This window comes from Megalobrama amblycephala, linkage group LG5, assembly GCF_018812025.1.
Source record: "Megalobrama amblycephala isolate DHTTF-2021 linkage group LG5, ASM1881202v1, whole genome shotgun sequence".
NCBI classification, from domain to species: domain Eukaryota; kingdom Metazoa; phylum Chordata; class Actinopteri; order Cypriniformes; family Xenocyprididae; genus Megalobrama; species Megalobrama amblycephala.
In genome coordinates, this window is record NC_063048.1 from 41,432,661 (window position 1) to 41,453,074 (window position 20,414).

General features: G+C 36.6%; 1 protein-coding gene across 3 annotated transcripts in view; it reads right to left on the minus strand.

The window, feature by feature from the left end:
- The window catches only part of slc24a4a (solute carrier family 24 member 4a), a 43,719-nt gene extending 41,377 nt beyond the window's left edge, over window positions 1-2,342 (minus strand). For 2 of the 3 annotated variants that reach the window (XM_048192334.1, XM_048192332.1), the window contains exon 1: window positions 2,018-2,341. In XM_048192334.1, coding sequence (XP_048048291.1) covers window positions 2,018-2,195 — 178 coding nt within the window. In that variant the 5' untranslated portion in view covers window positions 2,196-2,341. Of the gene's footprint in view, window positions 1-2,017 lie in introns of all 3 variants that reach the window. The other variant, XM_048192333.1, reaches the window with a different exon arrangement.
- Between the last annotated feature and the right edge of the window lie 18,072 nt (window positions 2,343-20,414).

Below are 20,414 nucleotides of genomic sequence, written 5' to 3' on the forward strand. Positions count from 1 at the left end.
TTCCTCAGTCAAAAAGAAATTAAGGTTATTGATGAAAACATTCCAGGATTATTCAAATTATCAACAAATTACAGTTTCAGTGCAGCTTCAAAAGGCTTTAAACGATACCAGACGAGGAATAAGGGTCTTATCTAGAGAAACGTATTCTTCAAAAAGCTTACGCTGTATGTCCTACGCCTTCCCTATTCAACTTGCGAACGTGGCGCAAGTTTCGTTTTTTTCCTGCAAGTAGAATAGGGAAGGTGTAGGACATACAGCGTAAGCTTTTCAAAGAATACAGAAAGCGGAAGCACGTGCAAGGCGATCATTTGTGTTTATAAAGCATATACAGTTGTGTGGTTTTTTTTTTAAACTAGATAAGACCCTTATTCCTCGTCTGGTATCGTTTAAAGCCCTTTGAAGCTGCACTGAAACTGTAATTTTGACCTTCAACCATTTGGAGGCCATTGAAGTACACTATAAGGAGAATAATCCTGGAATGTTTTCATCAAAAACCTTCATTTCTTTTCGACTGACGAAAGAAAGACATGAACATCTTGAATGATATGGGGGTGAGTAAATTATCAGGAAAATTTTATTTAAAAGTGGACTAATCCTTTAATAATAAATACTGCAAAATTCTATAAAAATAAGTCAATTTTGATTTCACGGTGACTATAATAATACACGTCGTCATAACTAAAAAACGGAGCTCATCAAGGTGAGATGATTTACTTCATTTACTGACAGTACATTAAATAAAAATGTAACATTCATGAAAGTACACCAAGCAATTAAAGGGTTAGTTCAGCCAAAAATGAAAATTCTGTCATTTATTACTCACCTTCATGTCGTTCCACACCCGTAAGACCTTCATTCATCTTCAGAACACAAATTAAGATATTTTTGATGAAATCTGACATAGCCAGCAATGACATTTCCTCTCTCATGATCCAAAAAGGAACTTAAGACATATTTAAATCAGTTCATGTGAGTACAGTGGTTCAATATTAATATTATAAAGCGACGATAATATTTTTGGTGCGCCAAAAAAACAAAATAACGACTTATATAGTGATGGCTGATTTCAAAACACTGCTTCAGGAAGATTTGGAGCGTTATGAATCAGCGGTTCGGAGCGCCAGAGTCACGTGATTTCAGCAGTTTGGCGGTTTGACACATCATGATTCGACACAAATGATTCATAACGCTCCGAAGCTTCCTGAAGCAGTGTTTTGAAATCAGCCATCACTATACAAGTCGTTATTTTGTTTTTTTGGCGCACCAAAAATATTCTCGTCGCTTTATAATATTAATACTGAACCACTGTACTCACATGAAGTGATTTAAATATGTTTTTAGTACATTAATGGATCTTGAGAGAGGAAATGTCATTGCTGGCTATGCCTCATGGAGCCATCGGATTTCAACAAAAATATCTTAATTTGTGTTCCGAAGATGAACGAAGGTCTTACAGGTGTGGAACACAATGAGGGTGAGTAATAAATGACATTTCATTTTTGGGTGAACTAACCCTTTAATTCAAGTAATATATTCATGAAAGTAAGCGACGTTGACCCCGCCCATCAGAACACTGACACGCCCATCTAAACGGTTGACTCTCGATTCAAACTCTGACAGCTTGAAATGGCAGCCAGTCGTCAAATACTATGAAACGGTGTATTACCATTATTATTTTTGTAAACCCATCACAAACGCTGAGATTGTGAGATTGGAAATGAAACAGCTTTAAATCAGCGTTGTCTATACGCACAAATGTGAATATACAGTACAACATGTAACTAACGTTATGCCAACCGTCATACCCACAAAATAACGGACATTATTGTGTAACGTAATCATTTGAATTCTGAGGGAAGGGATGCTCGCCTTTCCATTCAGACCACTGTGAATAATTGAACGTCCCTAAAAAAATGACAAGTATGTACTGCTGCGAATTAATAATACATTATACGATAATGACCCTCATAAATAGTGATGTAAAGCATCACCAAAACATACAGGGACAATCACTTACCCGTTTTAGTGAGCAGCACCGACATACACCACGCCGCGAACAGGACGCTGCAGATGAAGCACACCTGCACAAACAGCATTTCTCTTCTTTTGCGAACTTTAAAAATTTTGGTGATCATGTTCTTTTTTGATATACTGCAGCTCTGCTCCAGCTCCGTGATCGTCTGCGGCTGTGTCATTTTGTAAGAGTCGAAGCGAAGCCACACAGATGGCCGGGACCGCAGGAAATCAGGCTCGGGATGAGGTCCTCCTCATGTCCAGCGCGCGGATCCCGCGTGCAGTGTGGGAGTGGAGCGCGCCGCGGCGTGCATGTGTGTGAGATTCCGTCCCAGGTGCGTCCACGCGCTCGCTCTGATGCTGTATTATTAAAAGAATTGTGTCCTGTTGCGAGAAAATGCTAATTATAATCAGCTGAAATTAATCACTGGGCATTTTTGGACGGTATGCAGCCGGGCATCACAGTTGTCTGGTGATGATAAGACTAAAAAACATATTTTCTTTGGCATAAAAACCAAATACAGGGCGAGCAAGGTGTATTGTTATTTCATGAAATATATATAAGAGCCGTCTTTGGGATCCGTGCTCTCAAGTTGAGGTTTCATCTCCCTCTCATGCAGCTGCTGTGACTTCTACATGTGAGCGCGTTCACGTGATGCTGATGACGTTTGCACACTGAGCCTACTACACTCACTGACTGGACTACTATAATCCTTGGAAAAGGCATGGCTTGTGCCATACAAACTGTGTAAGCTATTTCTATTTAGAGTATTAGTTCACTTTCAAATTAAAATTTCCTGATAATTTACTCACCCTCATGTCATCCAAGATGTTTATGTCTTTCTCTCTTCATTTGAAAAGAAATTAAGGTTTTTGAGGAAAACATTCCAGGATTTTTCTCCATATAGTGGACATCAATGGCCTCCAAACGGTTGAAGGTCAAAATTATTTCAGTGCAGCTTCAAAGCGTTCTACACGATCCCAGGCGAGGAATAAGAGTCTTATCTAGAGAAACCATCGCTAATTTTCTTAAAATTTTTTTTAAACATTATACGTTTTAACCATAAATGCTTGAACTAGCTCTCTTCTTCTTCTTCTCTATTTCAATTCCGGCAGTGTAGACAGGTACTGCCCTCCACAGGTTAAAGTTTGAACTAATTGTTATATACTTGCACTAGCATATTGTACATGACAATTTAGCTCAAACTTTGACCTGTGGAGGGCAGTAATACACTTAGCAGTGTCTACACTGCTGGAATTCAAATAGAAGAGAGCTAGTTCAAGCATTTATGGTTAAAACGTATAAAATGTGTAATTTTTATTTAGAAAATGAGCGATGGTTTCTCTAGATAAGACCCTTATTCCTCATCTGGGATCATGTAGAAGCTGCAATGAAACAAATTTTGACCTTCAACCATCTGGAGTCCATTGAAGTCCACTATATGGAGAAAAATCCTGGAATGTTTTCATCAAAAACCTTCATTTCTTTTCGAATGATGAAAGAAAGACATGAACATCTTGGATGACATGGGGGTGAGTAAATTATCGGGACATTTTAATTTGAAAGTGAACTAATCCTTTAAACCACTGAAGGTCATTTTAAAATTGTAAACTAGCCTACTGTATATCACACTAATTAATTATTTAAATTCAGAAATGATCATTTTATTTTGTGAATTATGTGTAAATGAAACATTTAGGTATTTTCAACACTAAGTTTCGTATAATCGTATTAATTATACGATGCGATGTGTTATTTTCTTGTGATTACATCAGGCCTACCTTTCAAATGTTTGAGATCAGAAGATTTTTTTAAAGAATTGTATACTTTTATTCATTAAAATGACCAAAAATTACATTAATAATGTTACATTTCAAATAAATAGTATCCTTCTGACCTTCCTATTCATCAAATAAAAAAAAAATGTCAGTTTCCACAACAAAAACAAAAACTTCAGCATATTACTCTGATTTCTGAGGGATCGTGTGACACTTAAGAAAATTCAGCTTTGCCGTCACAGAAATAAATCACATTTTAAAATATGTTCAAATATAAAACAGTTATTTTAAATTGTAATAATATTTCACATTTTTTTTATTGTATTTTTGTTCAAATGAATTCAGCCTTGGAGAGCAGAAGTGAATTTTAATGATAATATTCATTCATCAGCTATATTTGATTTCTTATCTTCATGCATGATCATGTCTCAATAATATTAATCGTCAACCATTTAAAAAAAACTAAAATGTATTTTAAAATGCCATTGAATGTTTTTTTTAATTACCAAAAAGATTACTAATGTTTGATATCAGTTGGTATTTAATATTTGTAACCACAAAAACAGTCATAAGGTCCATTTTTTTTTTTAAAAATTGAGATTAATAAGCTTTCAATTGATGTATGGTTTGTTAGAATAGGACAATATTTGGCCGAGGAAAATCTGGAAAATCTGATGGTACAAAAACAAATCTAAATATTGAGAAAAGCGCCTTTAAAGTTGTCCTTACCAATGCATATCCACTCAAATAAATATATTTTTAAAATATTTTCGGTAGAAAATGTACAAAATATCTTCCTGGAACATGATCTTTACTTAATATCCTAATGATTTTTGGCATAAAAGAAAAATTGATAATTTTGACCCATACAATGTATTTTTGGCTATTGCTATAAATATACCTGTGCGACTTATGACTGGTTTTGTGGTCACATTTAAATACCTGTATACTACAAATTGAAATATTGTGTAAAACAGTAAATACACAAACACTAAACATTTTTTTAAAAACTTTTCCTTAAAATTACACTCCTAAAATGATGTCATAAATTAATCCTTAGTGAGTCACTTTAGAAAGAAGCTTACATGGTGACGAATGGCTGAGCAACATTTTTTCCAGGCTTTTTCATGGGTTCTTATTGTGTGAGGCCCTACAATGACAAATTACAAAAAAAGGTTCATAAACTCAGTAATGCAGTGACCACAGGATGCAATGGTCGTACTTTCTATAAACACTCAAAAAAATGATTCTAGCTGCTTGTTCAGTTTATTTAAATAAAATAAGCTGAACCAACACAAATCTTTAGTTTTTTACTTAATTGGCATTTGCACTCAATTGTATTATGTTAAATGAAATTAAATTTGCAAAATGTTAGGTCAACCTAAACCATTTGTGTTGGGACTACATGAATCATTTATGTTGCATTGATTGAACCTGGGCAGTGGATTTCTAGTTCCCAGCATGCTTTGCGTAGGGAAAGATTGGGACAGTAAATGTTGAACTTAAGTGCTGTTTAATGTGTTTTTTAGTAAAGGGAAATACCTTTTAAAGTTTGATGTTCAGTTATATTTGACATTTAAAAGAGTTTATGTTATGTCGATTTTTTGAGGTTACCATTATGCTGAAGTGTAGACCTTGTGGTTAGGCTCTAGGTGGCTACGTAAAATAAATTTATATTGTTCTCAACGAGCATTAACTGTGCTCAAGCCAGTGAAGAGAAGTTCTATATCTGATCATTATTTGCATGCTATAAATGTTACCTAGCATACGAAAAAGTGTTATTTTAGTTTAGTTTTTATAGAAATATAAATAAATTAGTTTGAGCGCCAGCACATAATTTACACAGTCTACATATCGTCATCAACTTTTCCCCTCTCAATGGTCATGAAACATGTATGTCTGTGTAGAACAGCTACTCAAAACCTAAGCACAAGCGCACATCTTCACCATGATGGTAACAAAAAAACAACAACAAAAAAAAAGCACTGGTTGGATCAACAAGAATGAATTATGTTCAGGAAACATACACAGAATACGTCAAATGAAACTGGTGTGATCTCATTCAATTAGGATGAATTTCACTCATCAGTACAATTAACCTAGCTTAAGTTCAAATAAATCAGTTCAACTGTGTGGAAATAGGTGTCATAATTGAATTAAGTTAGACCAACAAGTTATTTTTTTAGGAAAAAATGCTTTTTTTGTCTCCTGTTGCAATGATGTAGTTTTAGAAAACATTAGGTCAAGGTCAGTTCCCTAATGCAGCCCAAAATGACTTTATTTTATTTAGTCACAAAAAGGAAAAACTGTAATTTCAAGAAAGCAGTGCATGTGTTAAATCAGCATGCCTAAAATTGAATTCACTTAAGCACATAATTGTTATTTTCACAACAGAATTGATTCATTGAAAACTGATTCAATTTCGTCGCTGTGAAACATATGGATTTAATTTCTAGAAACAGAGATATATTAAAAAGAAAAATAATACTCAAAATAATACCCAATACTCAACATAAATGATATGTCTGCAATGGAAAAAAGTCTCAAACACATCTTGTCCACTTCAAACCTCCTATTCCATTTGAATGCAGTCTGGGATTTGACCTAATAACCTTCCTCAATGTCATTCATATTTACAAAGAAATCACATTCTTGTCAAAGAGAAGCTCTGGTCGATCAGTTTCCACCAACATATTGTGTAGTTTGTGTGAGCTAAATGTTTTTGATTTCAACCTTTTTTTATGCCAGTGACTTCAGGTTCAATTCAGTTCATCAATATGATTTTCTGAGAACAGATGCCACTTCCTTCCCATAGTCTCAGCCTCAGTCAGTGAACCAGTATGCTGTTAGTCAAAAATATGGTAATGGTTAGACTACTTTCAGTCTTAATATGTAGGGCAAAGTTGTGCCCATTTGCTTTTTGGATTACTGACTGATACACTTTTATTGACTGGGACGGTCAGTAAGATTGATGATTGGGACTGAAAATCATTAGTTTGCTCCGATTGCCATGGAGAGTCACCCAGGACCCATCACAGGGGGTGAGATTTGACGTAGACGATCATATTTAGAAATATCAGTTTTATTTACTCCCAATCTCTGTCTTAAGAGCTGCGCTGAAACCCTATTTTAATCATTAAATTGTCCAAGGATCAGCAGAGAGTTGTAGAGACTTGAAACTTTGAGGGATGGTAGTGCTCACACCGTCTACAACGTCACCAAGACTCGCCCCGATCGGCCAGACGGGGGCGCTACAGAGGTCAAAAGTAGGAAATGGCTCGTAACTCTTGAACAGTTAGGCTCCTCAGATTCGCTCATCATACGTCGGCGAAATTTTCAGTTCTTTTGAAAAACCTACTTTTGAAAACTAGTCCCAGGCTTTTGGCCCGATCAGAACCAAACCAGTGCAGCGAGAATCTCCGGAGTCTGATTGTCAATAATTACCAAAAAAGTTGGAATTTTGATTCACTAATTCTAAGGGCCGCCAAAACGTTTGAAGTGGAGCCACTTTTACCAAAATGGCTATAACTCTATTTTCACCGAACTCAGCACACCTATGTAAGAGCTCATTCTGTGGTTGCGTGAAAAAGGACGGGGCGACTGGCCACTTGGTGGCGCTATAACAGATAAAAACGGCTATAACTACTTTATCGTTAGTCCTATTGACTTGAAAATTGGCATGCAGTGTCTTTGTCCGAGGTGCCACGATTGTCTGTGAGGACATTGGCGTATCTCAAAAAACATTCGGCCAATGAATTGTGAGCAGCTATCAGACAAGTTAACGGAGGCCGATCGGAACAAAATTCACTGGGCCTGTTTGACCTAAAGGCCTGTGAGAAATTCGAAAGAACTTGGCCACCGGGGGGCGCCTTCGTGTTTTTCAAATGCGTAAAGGATTGTGTATCACGAGATTTTCGCACACACCCATGATATTCATAGTACATGGTAGAATTCCTCATTCTGAGCAACTTTGTCCATCAAATCGTTCGTTAAATACTGGAGATTATTTCAAAAACCAACTTAGGCGAACTAGGTTTTTGGCTCAACCTCGATAACTGTCAAAAAACTTTAAAAACAATATGGTAAATTGCCTGTATTGGCTGTAAATGGTCTTTCGATCTATGATCGAGATGGTTATAGGCTTACTAAATAAAACATCATAACTTTTTATGCATGTGCTTAAAGGCCTTAAAGCGTTTGAAGCCTGATAATCGCTGCTCGCAGCTTTATTTTTCATTGTATCTCTCTCCTTTTCCCTGGAGTAAATCATGTGCTCAACTGAAGGAATTAGCCTCCCTGAGACTTCAGCGTTTTAGCAAGACAGCAACTGACTGACCAATAAAAAGCTGTTTCCTGCAGCAATTCTTATTTTATACAAACATTATTTTAAGGGAAAACTGTACCATTATTGTAACCATTATTGGTTATTTTGGCCATATGTTACACTATGTTTTAAAGCTATATACATTTATCTGCTGCGTAACATCTAAGCCTGGTTCATCAGTTTGTGTGTGTTAAAGCTGAAGGAATCAGCCTCAGGCTGGACTGTTAATGCGGCCTTTTTTGCTGGGCCATCGTTCAATTGCCTGAACTAAATGCATCGGCAGACAAAAGATGAAGCTAGAGGATGTTGCATGCTCGCAAATCTGTTTTTACCAGCTACAGCCAACACTGGCTGATGTCAGTGCTTTTTAGTGTCAGTTTTTTTGCTAACTATTCTTCAGGCTAAAGGAACAGAACTGTGTGACCGGTGGTGAGCAAGATTTACTAGACGCCGATGTTACCGCTGTGTCCCCTGCGGTGCACCGTGGGTAGGTTTGGCAAAAGACGATGTGAAATAGTTCAGCAGTCATGCCGACTTCCTGCTTGTAATCATGTGAATGGTCTAAATTCTCTAGTGGTGTGTGTGTGTGTGTGTGTGTGTGTGGGGTTACTCACTCTGGAGTTTTAAAGGTCAGCTGACAAGAATTTAGGCTGAGGTAGCAGGTGAGAAGTAAGGCAGAATGTGTGTGTTTAAGACATGGGTTTTTAAGCTGTACACTGTAAAAATGTTTTTTCAAAGTTGTAAATAAAACAACTTTACAACAAAATACTATTTAAGTTTTCCTACTTACTTGTTACTTACTGTTTCTTTGTAATTAATTGTAAAATTTATCAGCAATTTCAAAGGAAAAATTATTTTGATACTATTTTTTTTTCAGTGTGTAGAACCGTGGACCTTTCACCTGCATTTATTTAATAAAAATAATACAGTAACAGTAATATTTTGAAATATTGTTACAATTTTAATTTTATTTTAATTTTCAGCATCATTACTCCAGTCTTCAGTTAGATATGATCCTTCAGAAATCATTCTAATATGCTGATTTGCTGCACAGATTTCCTATTATTATCAATGTTGAAAACAGCTGTGAAAACTGAGATACATTTTTTTTTGTCTTTTTCTCAGGATTCTTAAGAATTCTATTCTGGATTAATAGAACTCTTTTGTAACATTATATAAATCTATTTACTGTCACGTTTGATCAATTTAATGCTGTTTGCTGAATACAAGTATTAATTTATTTAAAGGACATTGATATATATATATATATATATATATATATATATATATATATATATATATATATATATATATATATATATATATATATATATATATATCAATGTCCTTTAAATAAATTAATGATGACAAAATTGAAATGTATTAAACATATATGTAATAAAAACTGAGAAATGTATGTCATCAATAACCGTAAAAGAAGTAAATTAGCCAATTTTGTTAAAATTAAGGATTGCAGAAATGAGTACACCCTAGATTTAATTCAACAAATGTTTAATATTCTAGTACTTAGTATTTCCTCCATAATTTTGAATATACTGCTCTGACCCTTCTTGGCACGGAGTGAACACGTTCATGACAAATTGTCACATCTGTCCTGTTTAACTCCTGGATGATGAGCTCCTAAAATGCCTGATCTTTAATGGGGAGTGTTGCTCAACTGGTCTCTACAGAATCCCCCACAGGTGCTCAAGAGTGTTAAGATTGAGTTCAGTGCATGTCCACAGAAGGTGTTTCACCTTGGGAGAATGCATATCCTCATTGTCATGTTGAAAAAATGCCCAACAATGCAGGGAATGAGGAAAGGGTAGCATCTTCTTTTTCAAATTTGTGTATTAAATTACACAGTGGTGTGTGAATTCATGACAGCATTGATAAAGCACAACTCCCTCACACCTTCAGCACTCATACATCCCTTTACTACCTCTGAACTTTACTGTGGGAACCAGGCACTTCTCACTGTACTCCTCCTCTAGCAACAATAAAACATTTTGGATGCTGTTAGATCCAAAATGATTGATTTGGTCTCATGAGACCAGAGTACGGATTCCCAGAAGTCTATATTTTGTAAATATGGGCCTTGGAAAAGGCTAATTGACTTTATTGTGCTGAGGTTGGTCTTCTCATTAAGTTTTGTGGGAGCACAGCTCCAGGTAACACCACGACAGCATTTTCAGATGTAATATTATTAAAGGTGCCCATGAGAATTATGTCCTGCAGCAGGAGAATGTAATTTATTATTTATTGCAGTTAATCACAGAACATTTATTTCATTTCCCAGCAGGTTTTTTCTACAGAAGTTTTTTCCTGTAGCCAATTGGTACTTAAAGGAGGTTTCATGCTGTTAACCTCTCTCGGTCTCTCATTCCTTGAATCATGTGTTTAGCTCAGATGACTTGCTTCCCTTGACAATAATGATGAAAGACTTGAGCCTTTTTCCATGTTAAAGGAAGGATATTGTATTAAAGCACTGAGAAAGACTGAGACTGTTTTAATGAACCAACACTAATAGGTTAGCTGCTGCAGTCACAGTTGTTGTATTGTGTTTTTGTGCTTTTCAGAGATATAGCTAATATTTTTAATGCAGAACAGACGTGAGGACCGTGCCATTAAGTTGCACTGCTATGTAACGTGTGCTAAACACATTAATACATGCATTTTAGGGCAGAATGATATGGAATCAGTCATGTTGTTGCACTATATGTGAACTGTTTATTTGGGACTTTCTTCAATTGCTCAACTAAATTGAAGACAAATGGTTTCAGCTTTCAAATAAACATCTGTTGTAGACTCACAATGTCAACTTGGACTGAAATAATGCATGCTTTTCCTTACCGCTCTGCTGGCTCAGGGATCATAATGATGACTCCTTAGGGATGATCAAGCAAGATTTAATGCTGCCACTCAAAATCTTCACAGCCGCTTACATCAGCTGTAACTGGATCATGTTCTAGATGTAAATGAAAGTGGAGAACTTGACACCAGAACTTGATCTTGACATCCAGAATCAAGACTCCTTTTAAGGTGAATTCAGAGACTTGAACTCTTTGTTGAACTCTATCAAGTCAATCTGTTGACCCGACTCCCTGTATCGTAAGACTGACACTAAAAACAAATAAAAAAACTAAGCAATTCTTGAACATTTTCTCACAACTTCTTTTGCCTTCATGTGCTTTTGGAATTATCGTAAGTTTCCTAGTGGGAAACTGAACATGAACGGCCTCTCAAGTCATATTTACGACTTGTAAAACTGATCATTTGGATACAAAGTTTCTGAGTTGGGAGGGCTATAAACTTTAAACGTGGCTGAAGAGAGAACTATTGCTAAAGTGACTGTTAAAGGGTTAGTTCACCCAAAAATGAAATTTCTGTCATTAATTACTCATGTCGTTCCACACCCATAAGAAATATTTTAATGAAAACCTCCATTGAAAGCAATGAAATTACTGTCATTTAGGGTCCAGAAAAGTAGTAAAAACATCATTAAAATACTCAACATGACTACAGTGGTTCAACCTTAATATTATGAAGCGATGAGAATACTTTTTGTGCACAAACACAAAACAAAAATAACAACTTTTTTTTCAACAAATTCGTCTCTCCCCTGTCATTCCCATACGCTATTAACATTACAGAGCTTCCAGGTTCTATGTCCAATCGCCGGCTCAGAATTGGCCTACCAGTACATTCGGACATAGAACCTGGAAGTGCTGCAATGTTAATAGCGTATGAGAATGACAGGGGAGAGATTGGACAGTGTGATGTCCAATCTCCACTGTGATTGGACAGCTGGGTAAAAAGTAACAGTGATGAGTACTGCATTTTATCCAAAGTTGAACAGTAAGGTTGTCAAAAGTACAGACTTCGGTACCAATCGATACTGAAATTGTAAAAATGTGACACTTTGAGCACTTTTGAGCGCATTCGTAAACACCTCTGATTGGCCATTGTGTTCACGCGCTCAGCATATAATGTCTCAATGATCAACCCATGGGAGTGTTTGAAAGCACACCGAAGTGTTTGAATTTGAAAGCGTTTTGAAAGTGGGAGTGTTTGAAAGCAGGGGTCTATCAGTGGACTGGTCTGCAATAGATGCCTTCTTTCAAACTCTCTAGTGTGTATCTGTATAAGCGCTCTGTGAAGAGCGTCATTGATGTCTATTTACAACGTGTTTTTGAAGCCAATCACAGACATATCTGATGAGCACGTGAACACTAAGGCCAATCAGAGGTGTTTACGGATCCGCTCAACAGTGCTCAAAGTGTCACATTTTTAAAATTTCAGTACTGACGTGGTACCAAAGTCTGTACTTTTGACAACTAGTAAATAGTGCATCAAAATGCAGTGTGATCAGTTTGCCTAAAAGAACACAGAACGTTTGGTGGTTTTACGCACCATTTACACGTGGTAAGGAGCAGGTGTATTTTGAAAATACGAACATTTTCTTGAATCCAAAAATTTTAAGTTAAAACGGCTTTACGAACGATTTACACAAAAAATTCATTCTGCTCGTGTTTCATGAATGAGGCCCATTGTGGTCACATAGCAAAATCCCCAGAGTTGAATCAACTCTGCTCAGAGAACTCTCTACAGAGTTAAAATAATACTGAAACAGAGTTAAAGTTAATGAGATAATATGGAGCTGTTTAATCAGATCTTGAGAGATTTAATGTCTTTTATCTTCAGTTGATTTCATCTAAGGCTGTGGCTGAAGTCAGTTGTAGTTCTTGTGTTTCTCTTCAGTGATTCTGCTTGTTAACAGCAGGTGTTCATCACTAATGCTCAATCATAACTTAATTAATCACTTAATTATCTCATTAAAGGTGCCATCGAACGTTTTTTTACAAGATGTAATATAAGTCTAAGGTGTCCCCTGAATGTGTCTGTGAAGTTTCAGCTCAAAATACCCCACAGATTTTTTTTAAATAATTTTTTTAACTGCCTATTTTGGTGCATAATTAGAAATGCGCCGATTCAGGGCTGCGGCCCCTTTAATTGCTCTTGCTTTCCGCCCCCCCCAGTGCTCTCAACTCTATCATTGCATAAACAAAGTTTACACAGCTAATATAACCCTCAAAATGGATCTTTACAAAGTTTTCGTCATGCAGCATGTCTAATTGCGTAAGTATAGTATTTATTTGGATGTTTACATTTGATTCTGAATGAGTTTGATAGTGCTCTGTGGCTAAAGCTAACATTACACACTGTTGGAGAGATTTATAAAGAATGAAGTTGTGTTTATGACTTATACAGACTGCAAGTGTTTAAAATATGAAAATAGCGACGGCTCTTGTCTCCGTGAATACAGTAATAAACGATGGTAACTTTAACCACATTTAACAGTACATTAGCAACATGCTAACGAAACATTTAGAAAGACAATTTACAAATATCACTAAAAATATCATGATATCATGGATCATGTCAGTTATTATTGCTCCACCTACCATTTTTCGCTATTGTTCTTGCTTTCTTACCTAGTCTGATGATTCAGCTGTGCACAGATCCAGACGTTAATACTGGCTGCCCTTGTCTAATGCCTTGAACATGAGCTGGCATATGCAAATATTGGGGGCGTACATATTAATGATCCCGACTGTTACGTAACAGTCAGTGTTATGTTGAGATTCGCCTGTTCTTCGGAGGTCTTTTAAACAAATGAGATTTATATGAGAAGGAGGAAACAATGGTGTTTGAGACTCACTGTATGTCATTTCCATGTACTGAACTCTTGTTATTCAACTATGTCAAGATAAATTCAAATTTATCAGAAGCATAATGGTGGCAGGGTTGCTGGGTTTTAACAACAAAACCCGCCCAATTTCTACTCCAAACTACCCCAAAACTAGCCCGGTCGCGTTTCAGGGGGGTCCCTCTGTAAAAATCGCGTTCTGGGGGGTAAAATACGTGTTTTGACAGGGTTCCCTTGGTGAAATTCGCATTCCAGGGGCTAAATATCATGTTATTTGTGGTCACAACCCGTGAACATGAAAAACAACCTGTGGCAACAGTGTTAAAGTCCCACGGACTTGGCAACACTGAATGGTGATGTTGAAGTCATGTGACTGTGGTGTAGTTCGTGAACAGCTTATGTTTATTTTTTACTTCCAGCGATTGTATTTTGAATAAGAGTTCTGTTTATTTGTGAAGATTATCATGATAAAACAAACGTTTTTTTTTAAAAATTGTTGGTCACAGTACTTATATTCTGCAGGAAGCCAATGGATTTCCCCCCCACAATGGTTTTCTATTTCTTTTCTTTTTTTGTCAAGGGAATCAGGGTGATGCTAACTTCAGAGTTGGTGTACAAAAATATGCCCTCACTTCAGCACTCTATTGAAAAAGGGAACAAAATGGCTCCTGGGACATACTCTGCTCTGGTAACAACAGTTCTCCACTGGCAATCAGAAATGTGTAGCCTTGTTTAAAAGAGAGCTTAGCCACCCTAGGTAACCCTGCTACCCCAGAGGAAAACCCCCTCCACAGTCAACCTTATTGTTTGCACAGATAAATTATTTCTCCACTGCTTTCATCTTACCTTCCACTCTGAGGTAAATGCCCCTTTAAATCATGTATCTGTGCCTCATGCCTTCCTCTACATGTTTATATGCTGCAGCGTCCTCATTAAACAACCACAAATGTCATACAGGTCAGACTATTTTGCATGCTTTAATGTGTAAATATCTGAGTGGAAATCATTTACATTTTGATCTGTTTTGGCTTACACTACCCTCTATTATCCTTATACTATCATAGCAGTGAAGTCAATATGGACATGTCCAGTATATTCATTTACAGTGCAAATTAGTTAGACAAATTAATAGTAGAGGCCTACAACATGAGCAGATGTTGTAGGCCTCTACTATTAATTTGTCTAATTAATTTGCACTGTCAATTTGCTGTCTACGTGTTGTTTTAATTGTCAGCATTTATTGTAGTTTATGGAAAGTTATCTAGACTTTTAAAAATGTTTCTATTTAGCCTTAATTTAGTTTTATTTAACTTTCGTTTAAGTTTAGTACTTTAACTTCAACATTTTATTTAAGTTAGATGCCAGTTTTTTAAGTCTGTCATGTAATATTTGTTTTATTTTTATTTAATTTTATTTCAATTAACATTAACAAGTTTTAAAATTACTCTGTGGTGATAATCAAGTTTTTAATGTTGTTTATATGTCTATGTAGTGTTTTTAATATGCTTTAAGACAAACCATGTGCAAATTCATAAGTCAACACCATTGCTGAGTATTTTCTCTTTAAAACTGCAGTTGATCTACAGTTTCAAAAATGTGGTTGGAAATCGCTGGTGTTTGTGATGTCACAAACTACCTTGTAACCAATCACGTCAACATGCTTTAGCATATCATTAACTGTGACTGCTCTAAAGCAGGGGAGTCTCAAGAGAAACCAGGTTATCCTGATATATTGTTCTGTTGATATGAAAAATCGGGTAGATTTAGCAAAATAGTGGGTGTGTCATGTATATTATGATGTTATGAACTATATGCCTTTCTCCACTGACGTTCTAGGGTGTTCAAAGCGTTTGTAAGGATGCTGATTGTTGGAAGGCAGCCGTCTGTCTCTGAGATGATGAACGGGAACATGGTTTGTGTAATATTAGCAACACATTATTAGCTGTTTGATAACATTGTCAAACAAAAGATTAATTACCGTTATGTGTCCGACATTGTAAAAAGCGATACCATTGTGCAGCGTTTACCTCAGTAAGTTGACTGAGTGGATCTCTGAGCTTGTGTGAGTGAGTGGAGGGGGGGCTAATTAGCATATTCATAGATCTGCGTATACTAAATGAAGCAAGGGTGTAGAGTTACATTTAAGCTATTTTAAGGCATGAAGATTTTTTTTTCACAGGAAAAAAAAACATTTAAATATGTAATTTTGGTGATTAAAGATGAGTTTTAAGGGATAAAATTATTGACTACAGGGAGACTTAGCAATAATAACACTGATTCAGTGGAAACTGAATGATTACAGAAAGTGAGGTTCCCATACTTGAAAGGAGCAAGACCTGAAATTGAGGTTAGGGTTAGTTCAAGGAATCCAATGTCATTTTTGAGTGTCTACATGCTGGGAATGAGATGGTGCCCCGCACACAGAGGCTGAAGGTCACATTCACCCTCCAGAGCATCTCCATGCATCGCATTTTGGCCCAAGGGACGTCAACAGAAAAGTCATTTCAGAGACGGAGCAAGTTCATTTTAATAAGAGATTAAGAAGACAAACATTTTTTTTTTCCTTTGGAATAATGATGAATACACACCAAGAAAAGGAAAGCGTTCTAAGAAAGTAAATATTTTCCATTTTGATTTCATGTTGACTGATCCTTAGTAAACAATTTTGTACAGACAGCTCAAAAGTCATGCTACCTTCCAGCCTGTAATCATGTGAATGGTCTGAATACAGCAGTGTGTGTGTGTGTGTGTGTGTGTGTGTGTGTGTGTCGGGTAACTCCCAGGCTCAGGCTTCAAGGACTGGTCAGATGATGAGAATGTGGGGTTTGAGGCACCAGGCAGGACAGTCAGCTGAGGGCTCAAACACTGTGGGGAGGTATGTTTTTAATTCTGAGGATCAGTGACGACAGTTTGCAGGGAAAAGCTGCAGGACACACACACACTTCAAATCATTACATTTACTCCATCTCATTTGCTGCTGTAATATATATGAGAATGAATGTACTCTGAGCGCATTAGAGCTGGGATTTTAAAGCATGTGGTTCTCTAGTGATTTTGATTCAGGACCCAGATTTTATGAGACATAATGTAGTGTCCCAATAACAGAACTGGTAATTGTAGAAAGGTAAAAACAAGTGTTCTAAAACTCAAATCAATACTACGAAGCAGTGTTTTCTGCACTGTCCAATGACAAAATAAATCATATCTTATCTTAGTGAAGAGTTTTCTGAAAGAGACGCAATTCAAAGACCAAGGTAGGCAAAATAATGTCTTTCCATTAAAGGGTTAGTTCAACCAAAAATGAAAATTCTGTCATTATTATGACTCACCCTCATGTCGTTCCACACCCGTAAGACCTTCGTTAATCTTCGGAACACAAATTAAGATATTTTTGTTGAAATCCGATGGCCTATAGCCAGCAATGACATTTCCTATCTCAAGATCCATTACTAAAAACATATTTAAGTATGTTGAAGCATGTGAGTACAGTGGTTCAATATTAATATTATAAAGCGACGAGAATATTTTTGGTGCACCAAAGAAACAACATAACGACTTATATAGTGATGGCCGATTTCAAAACACTGCTTCAGGAAGATTCAGAGCGTTATGAATCTTTTGTGTCGAATCATGATTCGGATCACGTGTCAAACCGCCAAACTGCTGAAATCACGTGACTCTGGCGCTCCAAACCGCTGATTCATAACGCTCCGAATCTTCCTGAAGCAGTGTTTTGAAATCGGCCATCACTAAATAAGTCGTTATTTTGTTTTTTTGGCGCAAAAATGTAGGAACTACATACCAAAGTACTGTAGTCTGAACAAATGACTCTTATTAGCCATTTTTTTTTGTGAATCAAAAACACAGCGTGACCAGCGTAAACACACACACACACGTCTGGTTCACTATCCTTGTAGGGCCTCTCCATAGATGTAATGGTTTTTATACTGTACAAACTGTATATTCTATCCCCCACTACACTAACCTTACCCCTAAACCTACACATCACAGAAAACTTTAGGCATTTTTTTAAAGGTGCCATCGAATTGAAAATTGAATTTACCTCGGCATAGTTGAATAACAAAAGTTCAGTACATGGAAATGACATACAGTGAGTCTCAAACTCCGTTGTTTCCTCCTTCTTATATAAATCTCATTTGTTTAAAAGACCTCTGAAGAACAGGTGAATCTCAACATAACACCGACTGTTACGTAACAGTCGGGGTCATTAATATGTACGCCCCCAATATCTGCATATGCCAGCTCATGTTCAAGGCATTACACAAGGGCAGCCAGTATTAACGTCTGGATCTGTGCACAGCTGAATCATCAGACTAGATAAGCAAGCAAGAACAATAGCGAAAAATAGCAGATGGAGCAATAATAACTGACATGATCCATGATAACATGATATTTTTAGTGATATTTGTAAATTGTCTTTCTAAATGTTTCGTTAGCATGTTGCTAATGTACTGTTAAATGTGGTTAAAGTTACCATCGTTTCTTACTGTATTCACGGAGACAAGAGCCGTCGCTATTTTCATATTTTAAACACTTGCAGTCTGTATAATTCATAACACAACTTCATTCTTTATAAATCTCTCCAACAGTGTGTAATGTTAGCTTTAGCCCGTTAGCCACACACGCTACTATCAAACTCATTCAGAATCAAATGTAAACATCCAAATAAATACCATACTTACGCGATTAGACATGCTGCATGACGAAAACTTTGTAAAGATCCATTTTGAGGGTTATATTAGCTGTGTGAACTTTGTTTATGCAGTGATAGAGTCGAGAGCTCTGGGGGGGCGGAGAGCGCGAGCAATTAAAGGGGCCGCAGCCTGAATCGGCGCATTTCTAATTATGCCTCAAATTAGGCAGTTAAAAAAAGTAATTTAAAAAAATCTATGGGGTATTTTGAGCTGCAACTTCACAGACACATTCAGGAGACACCTTAGACTTATATTACATCTTGTAAAAAAACATTCAATGGCACCTTTAAAAAAAAAAAACATCATTTAGTAAGTTTATTAATTCATTTCCCCATGGGGACTGCTGGCTGGTCCCCACAATGTAATACATACCTGTAAACACACACACTGTAGATATTAAAATATTTTGTGCCATTTTTATTACTCGCTTTTGTGTTTACTCGCCTCTGCCATTTTATGCTAGCACGAGAAGCATGTATGAGACAAATGACGTCAGAGAAACGTCAGTAGGCTATAATCGATTATGGTCTATTACTGCATCGATGCAGAATCGTCCACAATGCATCATAGAAATGATTAATTTCAACACCCCTAAAACTTATTAACTAGCTTTAGGGAATTTGATGTTTCCTCATTCAAATAAAATGCAGCACTTCCTGAAATAGCTGTAAGTTTCACAGATGGTCGCCGAGCGAAATGACTTGCCTGAAAGGGACTTTGATATACAGTAATTCTAATAATGTATTGTTGCCATGATGTGCACCACAGTCACCATGTGCATTTCAAACTGTTCTCTCCAGCATGAACTCTAATAATCAGAAATAAATCCATAAACATAATTATTAATAATAGAAGATTACAATGAATACTTAAATTAATACTAATTTTAATGGGGCTTAAGAGAGGGAAAGACACTCGCCGCATGCTGTTTGCCAGCGGGGACCGTCGGGACTTGGCCGTTGTCCACCTTGCTGGTTCGTAGCAGCTTGTTCCATTAACATGGTGCTGCTCTGACAGAGCTGGCATTAGAGTCACAGTAAGAGGATTAGCTGATGGACATTTCTGCCATGCCTGGTCAATTATGAAAATGAAAAATGGACAAAAGGTCAGAGTTGACATACACTATACTCCATATCACAAAACTCTTCACCCCGCTACACATATGCCCACACACACAAAGAGGGTTTTTGTAGGTCACCACATGGGAAAAAAGGAATAAGCGTGACATGCTAAACAGCAGATGCACTGTTGGACGGTCTTATCTTCTAGTTTTCCTTGGCTTCTTCCTTTTTTTTTTTCCTCGGCATGCTTGCACTGTCTTCTCTGATTCTGCATAAACGAAGCACGCTGGCTGTTGTGTCTTGTATTCATACCTCAGCGCCATAAATTAGCAGTAAGTGGAGCATGAAATAAAGTCTAACAACCTGAAAATCAACATTACTGAACGCCAGCAGAACTGTTATGCATTTATGGAGTCAAGCTTCACTTTGTCACACAGCCCTTCCTGTTATCAACACGCACCTTGATTATAGAACCGTACATCTCTATGGATTCAGTACAATGGTAAATGCCATCTGACGTCCTCTGAAATCAATCAAGTCTTCCATATAGCATGCATAAATGATAAAGATTAACATCATGTGTCAGTGTTGGCTTCTAGAACAGTACAGATCATTCTCTTGACCTTTCAGCAAAATATAATAAACACTGTTAGACTTTGTAATGGCAAATGATGGCAGCATGTTTTAATAAGCTTCTTGTAATTGTTGCAGATAATTAAGGTAATTAATGCAGATATTTTACAGTGTCTTTTAAAGGGAAATGTTAAAGGGTTAGTTCACCCAAAAATGAAAATTCAGTCATTAATTACTCA